Source organism: Jaculus jaculus, chromosome 9, assembly GCF_020740685.1.
Source record: "Jaculus jaculus isolate mJacJac1 chromosome 9, mJacJac1.mat.Y.cur, whole genome shotgun sequence".
Lineage (NCBI taxonomy): Eukaryota > Metazoa > Chordata > Mammalia > Rodentia > Dipodidae > Jaculus > Jaculus jaculus.
In genome coordinates, this window is record NC_059110.1 from 138,625,092 (window position 1) to 138,638,895 (window position 13,804).

The following is a 13,804-nucleotide window of genomic DNA, read 5'->3' on the forward strand; positions in this document are numbered from 1 at the left end:
TGTCTTTGAATTTAGGGCAATCCTAACTCTGCCTCCCAAGTGCTGGAATTAAAGGTGTGCACCAACATTCTGGAAACCACTTCCTAAGGATCACTTTTGCCAGAGACACCTTTCCAAGGGAAAATTCTGGTCTAAGCCTGGTGAACCAGCAGAGCCAAGAAGCCTAACTGGCTAAAGACATTAGGAATACAAAGAGGTCCACTTCCAGTTCTATGCTGTCTATGTACAAATACTTGCCAAATTACCCTACAAAAGTGAGCTGAAGAGCTTAGGTTCAAGCTGCCCAAGCTAGCCAATGAAGATGTTATGTGTAAACACTTATGCATCCAATGTGAATGGAAAAAAAAATGAGTGGACCCATTATAGAATACTGAGTCTTGAAGATTGATGTGTAAATTATCACAGAGATTCTAAAGTTTCAACAATTTAAAATTATGGGCAAATGTTTTTATTTTTTGAGACAAAGTCTCATATATCCCAGGCTGGCCTCAAATTTGGTATTTAGCCAAGGATGACCTTGATTTCCTGATTCTCTTGCCTTCACCTCCAGAGATTGGGATAAACCACTACATCTGGTTCATGCAGTGCTAAGAACCAAACACAGGCCCTCCCGCAAGTGCAAGCACTCTACCAACTGACCTACATCCCCAGACTCAAAGCTTATTTCTTAAAGAACTGTGCCACTGTTAATTCTATCCAAGGTTTTATTACCAAAACTTATTTAAGAAATTACTGAACCTCTTCTACACTTGAAAATTCAAACCATTCAGTGAGATGCTGTCTCTCAGGATCAGCAAACTTGAATTTTACCCTAAGAATACTTGCATGACTTAAAAACAGTCATGCTTTCTTCCAATCTAATGAAAAGGTTTCTACACCTGTCATATGACATGCATCTGCTTACCTTAGTTTTTCTTAGATGCATTTTAGTTCTCTTACACGTTTTGACTATAATGTATTCCTCAAGCTTCCAGAAATGCCTAGCAGACTAAATCCAAGTAAAATCTGTGCCAAATGAAATGCACAACCATTTTATTATCTATTTTAAATCATTTTCCATCTTCAGTACTTCAAAATAAAATAACTCATTTAAAATTATCTTCGTTAATTATCTTCCTTCGGGGGGGGGGGGTGGTGGGTTTAACACTGGGAAAGCTGAAGCAAGAGTATCAGCATCAATTCCAGGCCAAGTCTATGTTGCACTTTGAGACCCTGTCTCAAAAAGCAAAACAAGGCTCATGTGGTGGCAAGGTCAGCTTGGGCTAGAGTAAGACCCTGCCTTAAAACAAAACAAAACAACAAAACTATTTTTCTAGACAGGTTCCGGTAGCACGAGCCTGTAGACAAGCTAAGGAGTTTAGATCCCTTGAACACAAAGACCAGTATAGGCATCGTACCAAGATCCCGTCTCAAACAAGTCAGTAAGTTATGTTCACTTTCATAGGGAGATGGTACAAAATTCTCTTCGAAGGCCTATTTTGAACGTCAAAATGCAAAAACTCTTACAAGTCCCTAAATAACAGTCTTTATTCTTGTTCCCCCCAGTGGTGAGATTTACAAAGGAGTTATCTGGAATCTGCAGATCCTCCCACCCAATTTCTGGGAACACCTTAACTAAGACCACAGCTGGACCCCAAATTGTGAAAAGGACATTTTCCGCAAAAGCAAACCTTCAGAAGTCCTTTTATTTTACAAAAGGTAAGAAAAACCTAGAAGGGAGGGCGCCTTAAGGTGAGAGCCAACACCGCGCTAAGGTCCCAGCCTACCCGGACCTGCGGGGCCACCCAACCACAGCTAAGCGTTTGGGGCCCTTGATGGACGGGTGAGTTAGGAAGCGGACGCCAGAAGGCCTCGAGCAAGCCCACGGACCCCCGGTGGCAGCGCGGAAGCCGGCAGGGGACGCCGGGGGCGGGATCCGCCAGGCAATTAGGGCTCGGGCCGGGGACCCGGGATCAGGCTGGAGTCTCGCGACATGTCGAGCTGGTGTCTTGGGGCACGGTTGGAACGCGGATCGAGGCTGGCCCGGAAGGTGGAGCCCGGGAGGACTAGAGTCTCCTGCTTCGGGTCTCGCGGCAAGGCCGGACCAAGAGTCCAGGCAGGGCCAAGGTCTGTCTCGGGACGGGGCTCTGGGGTGGGCCTCACCGTGGTCCTGGTTGAAGCCGGCGTACAACAGCCCGTTGCCGTGCGGGTTACACGGCAGGAGGTTCATGGCGCCGTCGCTCCTCAGCGAAGCATGCCGCGCTGGGTCCCGGCGGTCTCTATAATCCAGCGGCACCAAGGCCGCCACGGCCGGAAGCGAGGGCGCGGAGGGGCGTGCGCCGAGCGTGCATACGTCGTCAGTACGTGCAGCCCCACGTACGTAAGCGAGCGCCGCTAGGCAACCCGGAGCGTCGAGTACATCTAACTACCGCGAAGCAGGCGGGAGGGAACGCCAAGCGCGTCGATGGGCTGGTGACGGGACCGAAACCAAGGCCGGCCGCGTCGGCCCTTCGTACAGGTGGGCCACGCCCCAGGCACAAGCCGGTCCGCGCGAGAAAGCACCCCACCAGACACACAGGCCAGCGACAAAACAGCCCCCCCTTATCCCGCGGAGCACATATTCCTCTGACCCCCTCTCATTTTTAGAGCCCCCATCCGCCTGGGACACCTGTTTTCACAGATTCCCACACAGCTCCACAGGACAGGCAACTTGTGGGACAGCCTCACAGGAAAGAGTTCTCCTCCACTCCGGGGACAGTCTGTGGGGTTTCTTGGCCACAGGTTTGGCTCCAAGCTTCATTCAGTGAGTGCCCATGAAAACGTGTGCCTTAAGATTCCCCCCGCCAGCTCTACCCCTCCTCACCGTGTTCCCTCCCTTCATCCAAGTGAAGACACTATCTTGGAAACAGGGAGCCACCCTGCAGTGTCTTGCCCTTGGACTTCCAGCCTTCAGGACTCTGAGAAGCAAATTTTTATTCTTTATAAATTACCCAGTTTTAGGTATTTCATTATCGTGGCCCAAGAATTTCCTAGTTCCCTTCTCTTTGCCACCTGCTGAGCAAGAACAAAGTTGAGTTCTATCTGGACAGCTTGTGGTCTTCCTCCTGCCTTGCAGCATGAATTAAGTTATTTCACTACAGACAGCTTTGGGTTTGCTTCTAAAACCCATATTTAGGGGCTGGAGAATTGTCTTAGTGGTTAAAAATGCGATTTTTGCAGTTACCAGCCTGCTTTCAATTCTCTAGCACCTACGTAAAGCCACTTGTGGGACCTGTCTTCTTTGGAATGACAAGAGCCCTGCCTCAAAGAAATTGGCCCATAGATAACTGCTCTGACCTCCAGATGTATGGCCATACACGTAGATAGAAACACATAAATAAAAATTAAACCACATTTAAAGCCAGATGTGGTGGCGCATACTTTTTTAAATATTTATTTTGTTCATTTTTATTTATTTATTTGAGAGTGACAGAGAGAGAGAAAGAGGCAGATATAGAGAGAGGATGGGCACGCCAGGGCTTCCATCTACTGCAAACAAACTCCAGATGCGTGTGCCCCCTTGTGCATCTGCCTAACGTGGGTCCTGGGGAGTCGAGCCTTGAACCAGGGTCCTTAGGCTTCACAGGCAAGCACTTTACCACTAAGTCATCTCTCCAGCCCTGGTGCCTGCTTTTAATTCAAGTACTTGGAAGGCAGAGGTGGTAGGATGGCGATGAGTTGGAGGCCACCTTGAAACTACATAGTGAATTTCAGGTGCTCGAGTGAGACTGTATCTCGGAAAACCAAAGAAAAAAGAAAAGCCACCATTAACATGGCTTAGCTCTTCTCCAGTAATGTGAGCTTGGTATCTCCATATCTTTGGAAAACAAGCATCATAGGGCTCATAATGGACTTTTTTTTCCCTGAAGTCAATAATTTGTCTCTTTCTGACTAAGAAGTTTCCTACATGGCATTAGTTTATACTGGGCAATAGGGACATAATTGCATATGATATATTCTGAATCTTGATATTTAAAGAGGTATGTGCAGACAGGACTAATGTGATGGTTATGTTCAGACTTCACCAGCAGTGGAGGAAAATGACAAAAGTTTTTCTAGAGTTCAACATATCTTTCAATGACACTTTTTTTGTATATTCACCACCACATGCATACTATTACTTAACATGTTCTGTTTTGGGCTTTTTCTTTACAGAAATGTTCCTGACTTGCTGAAGCACTTCTTCCTGTGAAGTATAACTTGTTTTCTTGTATTTTCCCAGGCTACCCTAACAAATGCCATAGACTCAATGGCTTCAAATACAGGTATGTGTTTTTTCACAGTTCTGGAAGGCAAAAATCCAAAATCAAGATGTGAGCCCAACTATGCTTACTTCCAGGGTTGTGAGGGAGATAGTTCTTTCTGTCTCTTCCAGATGCCAGTGGCTCCTTGTGTCAGGGCACCATGTCAGAGCCTGGTCCCAGGCCTCTGGACAGCCTGTGTGTTCCATAAACACTACACCTTGAAGGACTCCAGGTCACAGAAGTTTAGGGAACTGTGTTCCATACCTTCTAGAACATAAATGGAAGTCTTTTAGTGAAAAATCAGAAAAGAGGTCTGGAGAGATGGCTCAGCAGTTAAGGCACTTGCCTGCAAAACCTAATGTTCTGGGTTCAAGTCCCAGGTACTCACATAAAGCCAGATGTAGAAAGTGGCTCATGCAGCTGGACATGGTGGCACACATCTTTAATCCCAGCACTCAGGAGGCAAAGGTAGGAGGATCGCTGAGAGTTCGAGGTCACCCTGAGACTACATAGTGAATTCCAGGTCAGCCTGGGCTAGCATGAGACCCTACCTCAAAAAAACAAACAAAGCCAGACATGGTGCATATGCCTTTAATCCCAGCACTAGGGAGGCAGAGGTAGGGGGATCACTGAGAGTTCGAGGCTACCCTAAGACTACATAGTGAATTCTAGGTCCGCCTGAGCTAGAGTGAGACCCTACCTGGAAAAACTAAAAACAAACAAACAGAAAAAAGGGCTATGGTGGTTTGATTCAAGTGTCCCCCATAAACTTAGGTGTTCTGAATGCTAGCCTCCCAGCTGATGGAGATTTGGGAATTAACACCTCCAGGAGACAGTGTTATTTTTGGGGGCAGGCTTATGGGTGTTATAGCCAGTGCCCCTTTGGCAGTGTTTGGCACACTCTCCTGTTGCTATTGTCCATGTGATGTTGGCCAGGGGGTGATGTCTACCCTCTGCTCATGCCATCATTTTCCCCTGCCATCATGGAGCTTCCCCTTGAGCCTGTAAGCCAAAATAAACCTCTTTTTCCCACAAGCTGCCCTTGGTTGGGTGATTTCTACCAGCAATGTGAACCTGACTGCAACAGTGGCCCATGCATCTGGAGTTTATTTGCAGTGGCTAGAGGCTCTGGCATGCCCGTTCTATTTCTTTCTTTTCGTCTGTTTTCTCTCTGTCATTCTCTGCTTGCAAATAAATAAATAATTGAAAAGAAGAAAAAAACAAAAGAAGCTGAGTATGGTGGCAGATACCTTTCATCCTAGCACTCGGGAAGCAGAGGTGGGAGGATCACTGTGAGTTTGAGGCCATTCTGGGACTACAGAGTGAGTCTGTGTCAGCCTGGGCTAGAGTGAGATTCTACCTAAAAAAAAAAAAAAAAAAGTCAGAAAAGAGGTCTGGACATTGTAATTCTAATACCCAGGAGGCTGAGACAGAAGATCATAAGTTTGAGCTACATAATGAGACTATCTCTTATAAAAAAAAAAAAAAATCCGGTGTAATATTACATGCTTTTAGTTCCAACACTCAGAAGGCAGAGGTGGGAGGATCAATTACTTTGAATTTGTGGACACCCTCTGACTACTTAGTGAATTCCAAGTCAGCTTTGGCTAGAGTGAGACCCTACCTCAAAAAACCAAAATAAATAAAGAAAAGAAAACAATATGTCTGGCCTAACTTACTGGAGTATCCATTTCACAGAGCTCACCATCCATCCAAACAGGACTGAGGACCATAGGAAAGACTACTGTAGGGGCTTTCCTTTATTTGACCTCTTCTTTTACCTCACTGGACACAAACATGTGGAAGAGATAATGAGGCATAACTGTTCTACCAGTGGCCCATCAAAGAGAAGGCTGTGAGGTCCTGCCCAAATGTCCTCACTGTTAAGGAGGAATTGTACCCTCAGAGTTCCCTGTCTGTTCATAGTCATCTGATACTCTCTGAATGTTTGTTTCCCTCATGCCCACATGGCTAAGTGGCCCCTGGCTCCAGGTCTTCAATGGCTAATCTGGCCACTACCTTGGCCATTGAAGACCTAGTGGCCGGACTGGTCACAAATTTCCAGTAACACTCCTGCTTCAGGCTCCTGAGCTGTTGGCACTATAGAGATGCACCATCATGCCCAGCACCACTTTTTTCCTCTATATGTCTTCGGAGAAGAAATCTTTCCCAAAGATTACATGGGTCAAAAACCAAGCATTAGCTGGAGAGATGGCTTAGCAGTTAAGGTGCTTGGCAGCAAAGCCAAAAGACCCAAGTTCAGGTCCCCAGTACTCACATAAAGCCAGATGCACAAGGAGGCACATGTGTCTGGAATTTGCTTGTAGTGGCTAGAGGACATGGAGTGCTCATTCTCTATGCCTCTTTCTCAAATAAATAAAATATTTAAAAACAAGCAACAACAACAAAACCATTAATTCAGGTGTATAGAAATAGACTGCATAGAAATAGACTGATGGAGATTTGGGAACTGATGCCTCCTGGAGGCAGTGTATTGTTAGGGGCAGACTTATGGATGTTTCAGCCAGTGTTTGGCACACTCTCCTATTGCTATTGTCCGTCTTATGTTGGTGAGGAGGTGATATCCACCCTACTATGTTCATGCCATCACTTTCCCTTGCCATCATGGAGCTCCCCCTGGAGTCAGTAAGCCAGAATAATCCTTCCCCCCTCCCCCCCCCCCAAGCTGCTTTTGGTCCGGTGATTTCTGCCAGTAATGCAAACCTGCCTGCAACAGTACAGTTGGTACTGAGAGTGGGGTTGTGACAATAAACCCTTTTTTCCCACAAGCTGCTTTTGGTCAGGTGATTTCTGCCAGCAATGCAAACCTGACTGCAACAGTAAAGTTGGTACCAAGAGTGAGGTTGCTGCTTAAAACCTGACTGTGGCTTTGGCCTTTTGGAGATGATTTTCAAAAGGAATGTGGAAGGATTTGAAACATTGGCCTAAGAGATGCCTTGCAGTCCTTTCAGTGCAGCTTGATGGACTATTCTGGTCAGAGTTGAGAGATCTGAGTGCAGTAAGAACTGTGGACTGTGGGGTTTGGCTTATGAGGGTGAGAAAGAGCTTTGCTTGGACTGGGCTAGAAGCAGTTTGTGTGAGAGGTTTGCTGTTATGCCCATGTCCTGAGAACTTGTGCAGGGTTGCACTGCATAGAAATAGACTGGTGTGAGTAGAGGGATATGGCGCAGAAATCTTTTGGCAGATATTGCTGCCTGTTCAGCTGCAATTGTATGAGAGATTATAACTGTGGTGGTTTGATTCAGGTGTCCCCCATAAACTTAGGTTTTCTGAATGCTAGGTCCCCAGCTGATGGATATTTGGGAATTAATGCCTCCTGGAGGGATTGTATTATTGGGGGCGGGCTTATGGGCTTTATAGCCAGTTTCTCCATGCCAGTGTTTGGCACACCCTCCTGTTGCTGTGGTCTACCTTATGTTGGCCAGGGGGTGATATCCACCCTCTGCTCATGCCATCGTTTTCCCCTGCCATCGTGGAGCTTCCCCTTGAGCCTGTAAGCCAAATAAACCTCTTTTTCCCAGAAGCTGCTCTTGGTTGGGTGATTTCTATCAGCAATGCAAACCGTACTGCAACTGTAAAGTGGTACCAAGGAGTGGGATTGCTGCTTGACACCTGACTATGTGGCTTTGGCCTTTTGGAGCTGATTTTCAAGAGGAATGTGTGAGGATTTGAAACTTTGGCCTAAGAGATACCTTACAGTGCTATAAGTACAGCTTGATGGACTGTTTTGGTTTGAGCTACAAGACCTGAATGCAGTAAAAACTATGGACTGTGAGGTTTGGCTTATGAGGGTGAGAAAGAGCTGTGCCTGGACTGGACTAGCAGTTTGTGTGAGAAGCTTGCTCTTATGCCCATGTCCTGAGAAGTTGTGCAGGGTTACTTTGCGTAGAAATGAACTGGTGTGAGCAGAGGGATATGGCACAGAAAGAAAAATCTTTGGGTGAAATATTGCCCATTCAGCTGCAACTGAAAGATTACAACCTTTGAGACTGGGCTAGCTGACCTGTGCTGGGGCAACAGGAAGAATATCGACTCTTTTGAAGGGGCCTGAGTGCTCAAGGAGTGTCCTGTTCTTCAAAGTCTGCTTTATTCCCCCCTGGATTAACAAATTGGCACCCTACCTGGTATCGTGGAGTATAAGAAATGCTGGAAAGAGGGTCATTGAGTTTGCAACACAGTTTTGTGTTTTGGAAATGGCCATGGGCAGTGTGAAGCGGGTTTGCTGGTTGCCTGCATGGAGACCCCATGGGGCCATGAGGATGAACTGTGGCTTGCAGTAGAGACCCAGTGGAGATGCCAGGACCATGAGATGGCTGCCAAGGAGCTGCTGGCCCCGATGAAGTTTCCCGTGAGGACTGTGAGTAGCCTAGCTGGAGGGGTGGAATTGGAATGCCAGAGACGTGTTGCTGGTTAGAATTATCGGACTTGGAGATTTGTCACTGGCTATAGTTGTTGGACTTGAAGCTACAGATGTTTGCCCTAGGTTGTTTTAAATCTTGTAATGGTTGAATGTTTCTTTGCTATGCCCAATGCCATCTTTTGCAGTGTGAATATTTGTTCTGTGCCATTATGAGTTTTTTGAGTTTATTTTTTGGTATTATGGCTCAGTTAAAAGATCTTGGACTATGGGGATGTATGAACATCACTGGAATTGATAAAACTATGGGACTTTTAAAGTTAGATGAATGCATTGCATTTTACATCTTGTATGGTTATCAGTTTATGGGGGCCAGGGGCGGAATGTGGTGGTTTGATTCAGGTGTCCCCATAAACTTAGGTGTTCTGAATGCTAGGTCCCCAGCTGATGGATATTTGGGAATTAATGCCTCCTGGAGGGAGTATATTATTGGGGGCGGGCTTATGGGCTTTATAGCCAGTTTCCCCATGCCAGTGTTTGGCACACCCTCCTGTTGCTGTGGTCCACCTTATGTTGGCCAGGGGGTGATGTCCACCCCTCTGCTCATGCCATCGTTTTCCCCTCCATTGTGGAGCTTCCCCTCGAGCCTGTAAGCCAAATAAACCTCTTTTTCCCCGAAGCTGCTCTTGGTTGGACGATTTCTACCAGCAATGCGAACCGGACTGCAACAATAACCTTTGAGATTGGGACAGCAAAAAGAATGCAGTCTTTTGAAGGGGCCTGAATGCTGAGGAGTATCCTGTTCTTAACAAATTGGCACCCTACCTGGTATTATGGAGTATAGGAAATGCAGGAAAGAGAAGGCCATTTAATTTGCAACATGGTCTTGTGTTTTGGAAACAGCCATAGGCAGTGTGAAGCAGGTTTGCTAGATGCTTGCATGGAGACCCAGTGGAGCCATGAGGATGGACTGTGGGTTATGGTGGAGACCCAGTGGAGATGCTGGGACCACAAGATGGCTGCTAAGGAAAGCTGCCAGCCCCAGTTGAAATTTCCAGGACTGTGAGTAGCCTAGGTGGAGGGGCAGAATTGGAACTCCAGAGACTTGTCAGTGTAGAATTATCGGACTTAGAGAGTTGTCACTGGCTAGAGTTGTTGTCTTAGAGCTACAGAGTTTGGTGTTTGCCCTGGTTGGTTTAAATCTTGTATTGGTTGAATATTTCTTTGCTATGCCCAAAGCCATCATTTGTAGTGTGAATGTTTATGCTGTACCATTATGGGTTTTGGGGACTTTTTAATTTTGGTGTTATGGTTCATTTAAAGGATCTTGGACTATGGGGATGTTTGAACATCATTGGGATGATGAAAACTGTGGGGACTTTTGGCAATGGACTGAGTGCATTGTGTTTATATATGGATGGTTATTAGTTTATGGGGGCCAGGGGCAGAATGTGGTGGTTTGATTCAGGTGTCTCCACATAAACTTAGGTGTTCTTAATGCTAGGTTCCCAGCTGATGGAGATTTGGGAATTAAAGCCTCCTAGAGGCAGTGTATTGTTGGGGGCAGGCTTATGGGTGTTATAGCCAGTTTCCCCTTGACAGTGTTTGGCACATTCTCCTATTGCTATTGCCTACCTGATGTTGGCAAGGGGGTGATGTCCACCCTCTGCTCATGCCATTGTTTTCCCCTGCCATCATGGTGCTTCACCTTGAGTCAGAAAGCCAAAATAAACCTTTTTTTTCCCACAAGCTGCTTTTGGTTGGGTGATTTCTGCCAGCAATGAAAACCTGACTGCAACAGTTCCCCAGGACCAACAACGTGGCACATGAGTCTGGAGTTCTTTTACAGTGGCTGGAGGCCCTGATGCACCTATTCTATTTCAAATAAATAAATAAATAAAAATTAAAAAAAAAAAAACCTAAGTCTTATTATGGTCAGCATCATGAGCCAGTCACACCAGACAGGGGGTCAAGTGGGAAAAGGGACTGTGTGGTACTTAGAGCTGGAAAGAGACCCTGGTTCTGTCAAGAGGGAACAAGTATCCACTTTATTTTTGAGAAATATTTTCTTAAATAATAGTGTTCTCACTTTATTCTTTACTGAAAAGGCTTTCTTCTTGCCTATCTGTTGAAACTATGTTGCTTGTGTCAACATAACAAGATATCTTTGGCATTTTCTTCCCATAGCTTTGTTACTTGTAGAACACCTTGTACAAAAAAAAATGTAGGTTTACAGAAAAATAGTCATATAAATTACTTATTAATCCCAAAATGTAATAAACAAAAACATAGCAAAAGGTTTTATCAAATCTACTACTACAATCAGGGTAGAACTCTATGGAAATTCTATGTGCAGCTGTAGTATTTTATAAATTGGTGCTCTGACATTAAAATATTTACAAAAAGGCCCCTCATAATATTTATAAAGCTAGATTACCTATCATTGCTTCTTAAATTCCCTTGGATATGTCCTCACTACACACATTTCATCAGCCATGTAAAAGCAGTTACATTAAGGAAATAGTTACACAATAGTCAAAATAAAAGTAACATCCAAAATTTCATGTTATCAAGAGCTGAGCAGAGTACTAAAGTTCCTTTTGTACACACATATCTAGAACAACAGCTTCATGCACATCTACATAGAAGTGTCAGTAACACCATGTCGGGCATTCTGAACAAAGCAGCACTGTTAGTATGAGAGATGGAAGGTATGTTTCTTGAGTCTGAAATGGTCTCCGTCCTCAGTGTGAGGACTGAACCTCTCCTGGAGAGATGTGTCTTTTGTTTGTGTCTTCCCTAAGAAATTCACTAAAAAATGTTTTTGGTAGTAAAGATGGAACCTAAGACTTCCTGAACTGCAGGGAAGCACTTTACCATTGAGCTATAACCTAGCCCATTTTTTACTTTTTATTTTGAGACAGGCTCTCATTGAGTTGCCCAGGCTGCCCTTGAACTCATTCTGTACCCCAGACAGGCTTTGAACTCACCATCCTTCTGCCTCAGCCTCCCAAGTAGCTGGAATGATGCATCTGTGCCACAGTCCCAGCCCCTAAGAAATTTTGCAGCTGTTCCTGGCACAGTTCCTGGGTGGGCTCTGAGCTGGACAAGTGGTCCTGGCTTTGCGGAAGCTGTTCCTCTTGTGACTGGAGCTGGTGGTGAGGGAGTAGGAGCGGCCATGCATCATCCTGGCATTCAGGCCATTGGCCATAGAGAACGACTTGAGGTGGCTCCTTAAAGCAACAGGGAGCGGGAGTTTGTCCACCAGATGTACCGGTGTACAGGACACTACAGCACGGCAGCAGAGGTCTTGCAAACTCAGGACTTGGGAAAGAAAACAGAACTGTGCTTAGTTTATGTTGTTGCTTCTTGGAGCTGACCACAGCGGGAAGGCCCTGACACCTGACTCTTCTAGAAAAGACTGAGGACCCCACATTCCACGCTGTGTTGATGAATGTAGCAAACCATCTCTGCCCAGGTACAGATTGCAGAAATTCTTCTTATGAGCTTTCTTCCAAAGCTATAATGATTATTTCTCTTATAGTGGAACCTGGGAAGTGGACAATCATGCATGGGCTGTATAGCCACCTCACATCTGATGGGGCAGAACAACACTTTGAGTGTCCCTCCTGGCTTACCCTTGCTGGGCCTCCAGAGCCGGTCCATTCCATGCCGCAGTAGCACAATCCTGGCCAGCTCTGTGAAGGACTCTGTGATGTTGAAATTGCACAGAGGGCTGACCTCAAAAAAGGTCACACCTAGGCGTTCAGCATAGGCCTGGGCCTGCTCAGTGGGCACCTGCCGCTTGAATGCCAGGTGCAGCCGGTTCCCCACCAGGATTTTAGGGACCCCAGGGGCATGCTGAAGGTGAGAGAAAAAAGAAAAATGAGTTAAATGGTGTGCCCCAACAAATTCATGTTCACCTAGAACTTCACAATGGGACCTTATTTGGAAATACGTTCTATGCAGCTGTAATTGCTTAAAATGGGTTCTTACTGAATTAAGATGGGACTTTGATGACCGGTGTCCTCATAAGGAGAGGAGCGGCACAGAGAGGTGCCATGTGACAGTGAAAGCAGAACAACTGATACAGCCACAAGTCAGGGCTGCTGAGGATCACCACAATCACCAGAAGTTGAGATAGGTGGGAAGGACCCTCTCCTAGAGCTTTTGAAGCAGACACAGCCCTGCCAGCACCCTTATTCTGGATTTCTCCATACAGAACTGGAAGAAATTTTCTGTTGTTTTAAGACGCCCTTTGTTACGGAAACCTCAGGACCTTAAGCAGCAGGCTTGATATTGACCCACTAGGTCCCCATTCACAGTTGAGCTTGTCAGGGAACTATAAGCAACAGTCCCTTCATTTCTCTTCCCAGCCAGGAGTGGGACAAGCAGAGGTTAGGTGCCCCAAGCCTAGGTATATCCAGAGTACTTTGTCTTGCCAGAGTCCGAATTCCTGAGCTTTGAGGTCCTCTGGCCATACTGGTGGACTTGGCTGTGAGATGATTGATATATTCTCTTTGCTGCTGAAGCCCTGGTACTGTGTGCCCACAGCCTCATGATCTGGCCTCTCCCTGGCCAATGTCTCCCCTAGCCCACATGGAATGTAGGTGGCACCATTATGCATTGTACCTCATCAATCTCCTTAATCCATCGATTGATGCCATCAAAGGACCAGCGGTTGGCAATGTCATAGACCAGGATCACGCCCTGGGGGACAGGGTACAAGGGTTAGACCATAGAACACAGAGGCAGAATTGGTTTGGAGCCATGCAAAGCAACACTTGACTAAGCATTTCAGTTATTTTAACAAAAGTATATTTTGACATATCTATCCATATAGTAGTTATATTGTCATTTACAATGATGTTTCCTGAGTTCCCTATAATGAGAACTCAAATCCACAAGCTGCCCTAGGGACATGGGATGTGGGGAGACTGAGAACACAGACATGCTCAGGCTCACATACATAAGCAGCTCATGTATAGGCACTTATGTGAATGCGTGCATACATATACATCTGAGATGCTAAAAAAGGTATAAGCCACTAGATTATAGCATGTTTAGACCTTTACCTACTTGTATATAAGCATAATTGATTTTTCCTCTAGTCAGCCATTAAAGAGGGTAGCTAGCTAAGCATATGCAAATGTTACTATTCAAA

The 13,804-nt window shown here is 45.7% G+C and overlaps 2 protein-coding genes and 1 long non-coding RNA gene across 4 annotated transcripts in view; 1 reads left to right on the forward strand and 2 right to left on the reverse strand.

Moving 5' to 3' along the window:
• The window catches only part of Wdr45b (WD repeat domain 45B), a 34,087-nt gene extending 31,780 nt beyond the window's left edge, over positions 1–2,307 (reverse strand). Inside the window, exon 1 of the mRNA XM_004655030.2 lies at positions 2,143–2,307. Within this exon, the coding sequence (XP_004655087.1) occupies positions 2,143–2,209 (67 nt within the window). The 5' untranslated portion in view covers positions 2,210–2,307. The remainder of the gene's footprint in view (positions 1–2,142) is intronic.
• An 86-nt stretch (positions 2,308–2,393) lies between these two features.
• Positions 2,394–10,447, forward strand: LOC123463347. The gene is made up of 3 exons (XR_006638894.1): positions 2,394–2,497; positions 4,241–4,283; positions 10,391–10,447. It is a non-coding gene; the product is annotated as an uncharacterized LOC123463347 (long non-coding RNA).
• A 213-nt stretch (positions 10,448–10,660) lies between these two features.
• Positions 10,661–13,804, reverse strand: part of Rab40b (RAB40B, member RAS oncogene family) — a 36,498-nt gene continuing 33,354 nt past the window's right edge. The window contains exons 4-7 of one of the 2 annotated variants that reach the window (XR_006638937.1): positions 13,273–13,350; positions 12,279–12,501; positions 11,631–11,964; positions 10,661–10,847 (exon numbers count right to left, since the gene is read on the reverse strand). Coding sequence is in view for 1 of the 2 variants with exons in the window: in XM_004655028.2 (XP_004655085.2) it covers positions 11,693–11,964; positions 12,279–12,501; positions 13,273–13,350 (573 nt within the window). In the remaining variant the exon portion in view is untranslated. Of the gene's footprint in view, positions 11,965–12,278; positions 12,502–13,272; positions 13,351–13,804 lie in introns of both variants that reach the window. The other variant, XM_004655028.2, reaches the window with a different exon arrangement.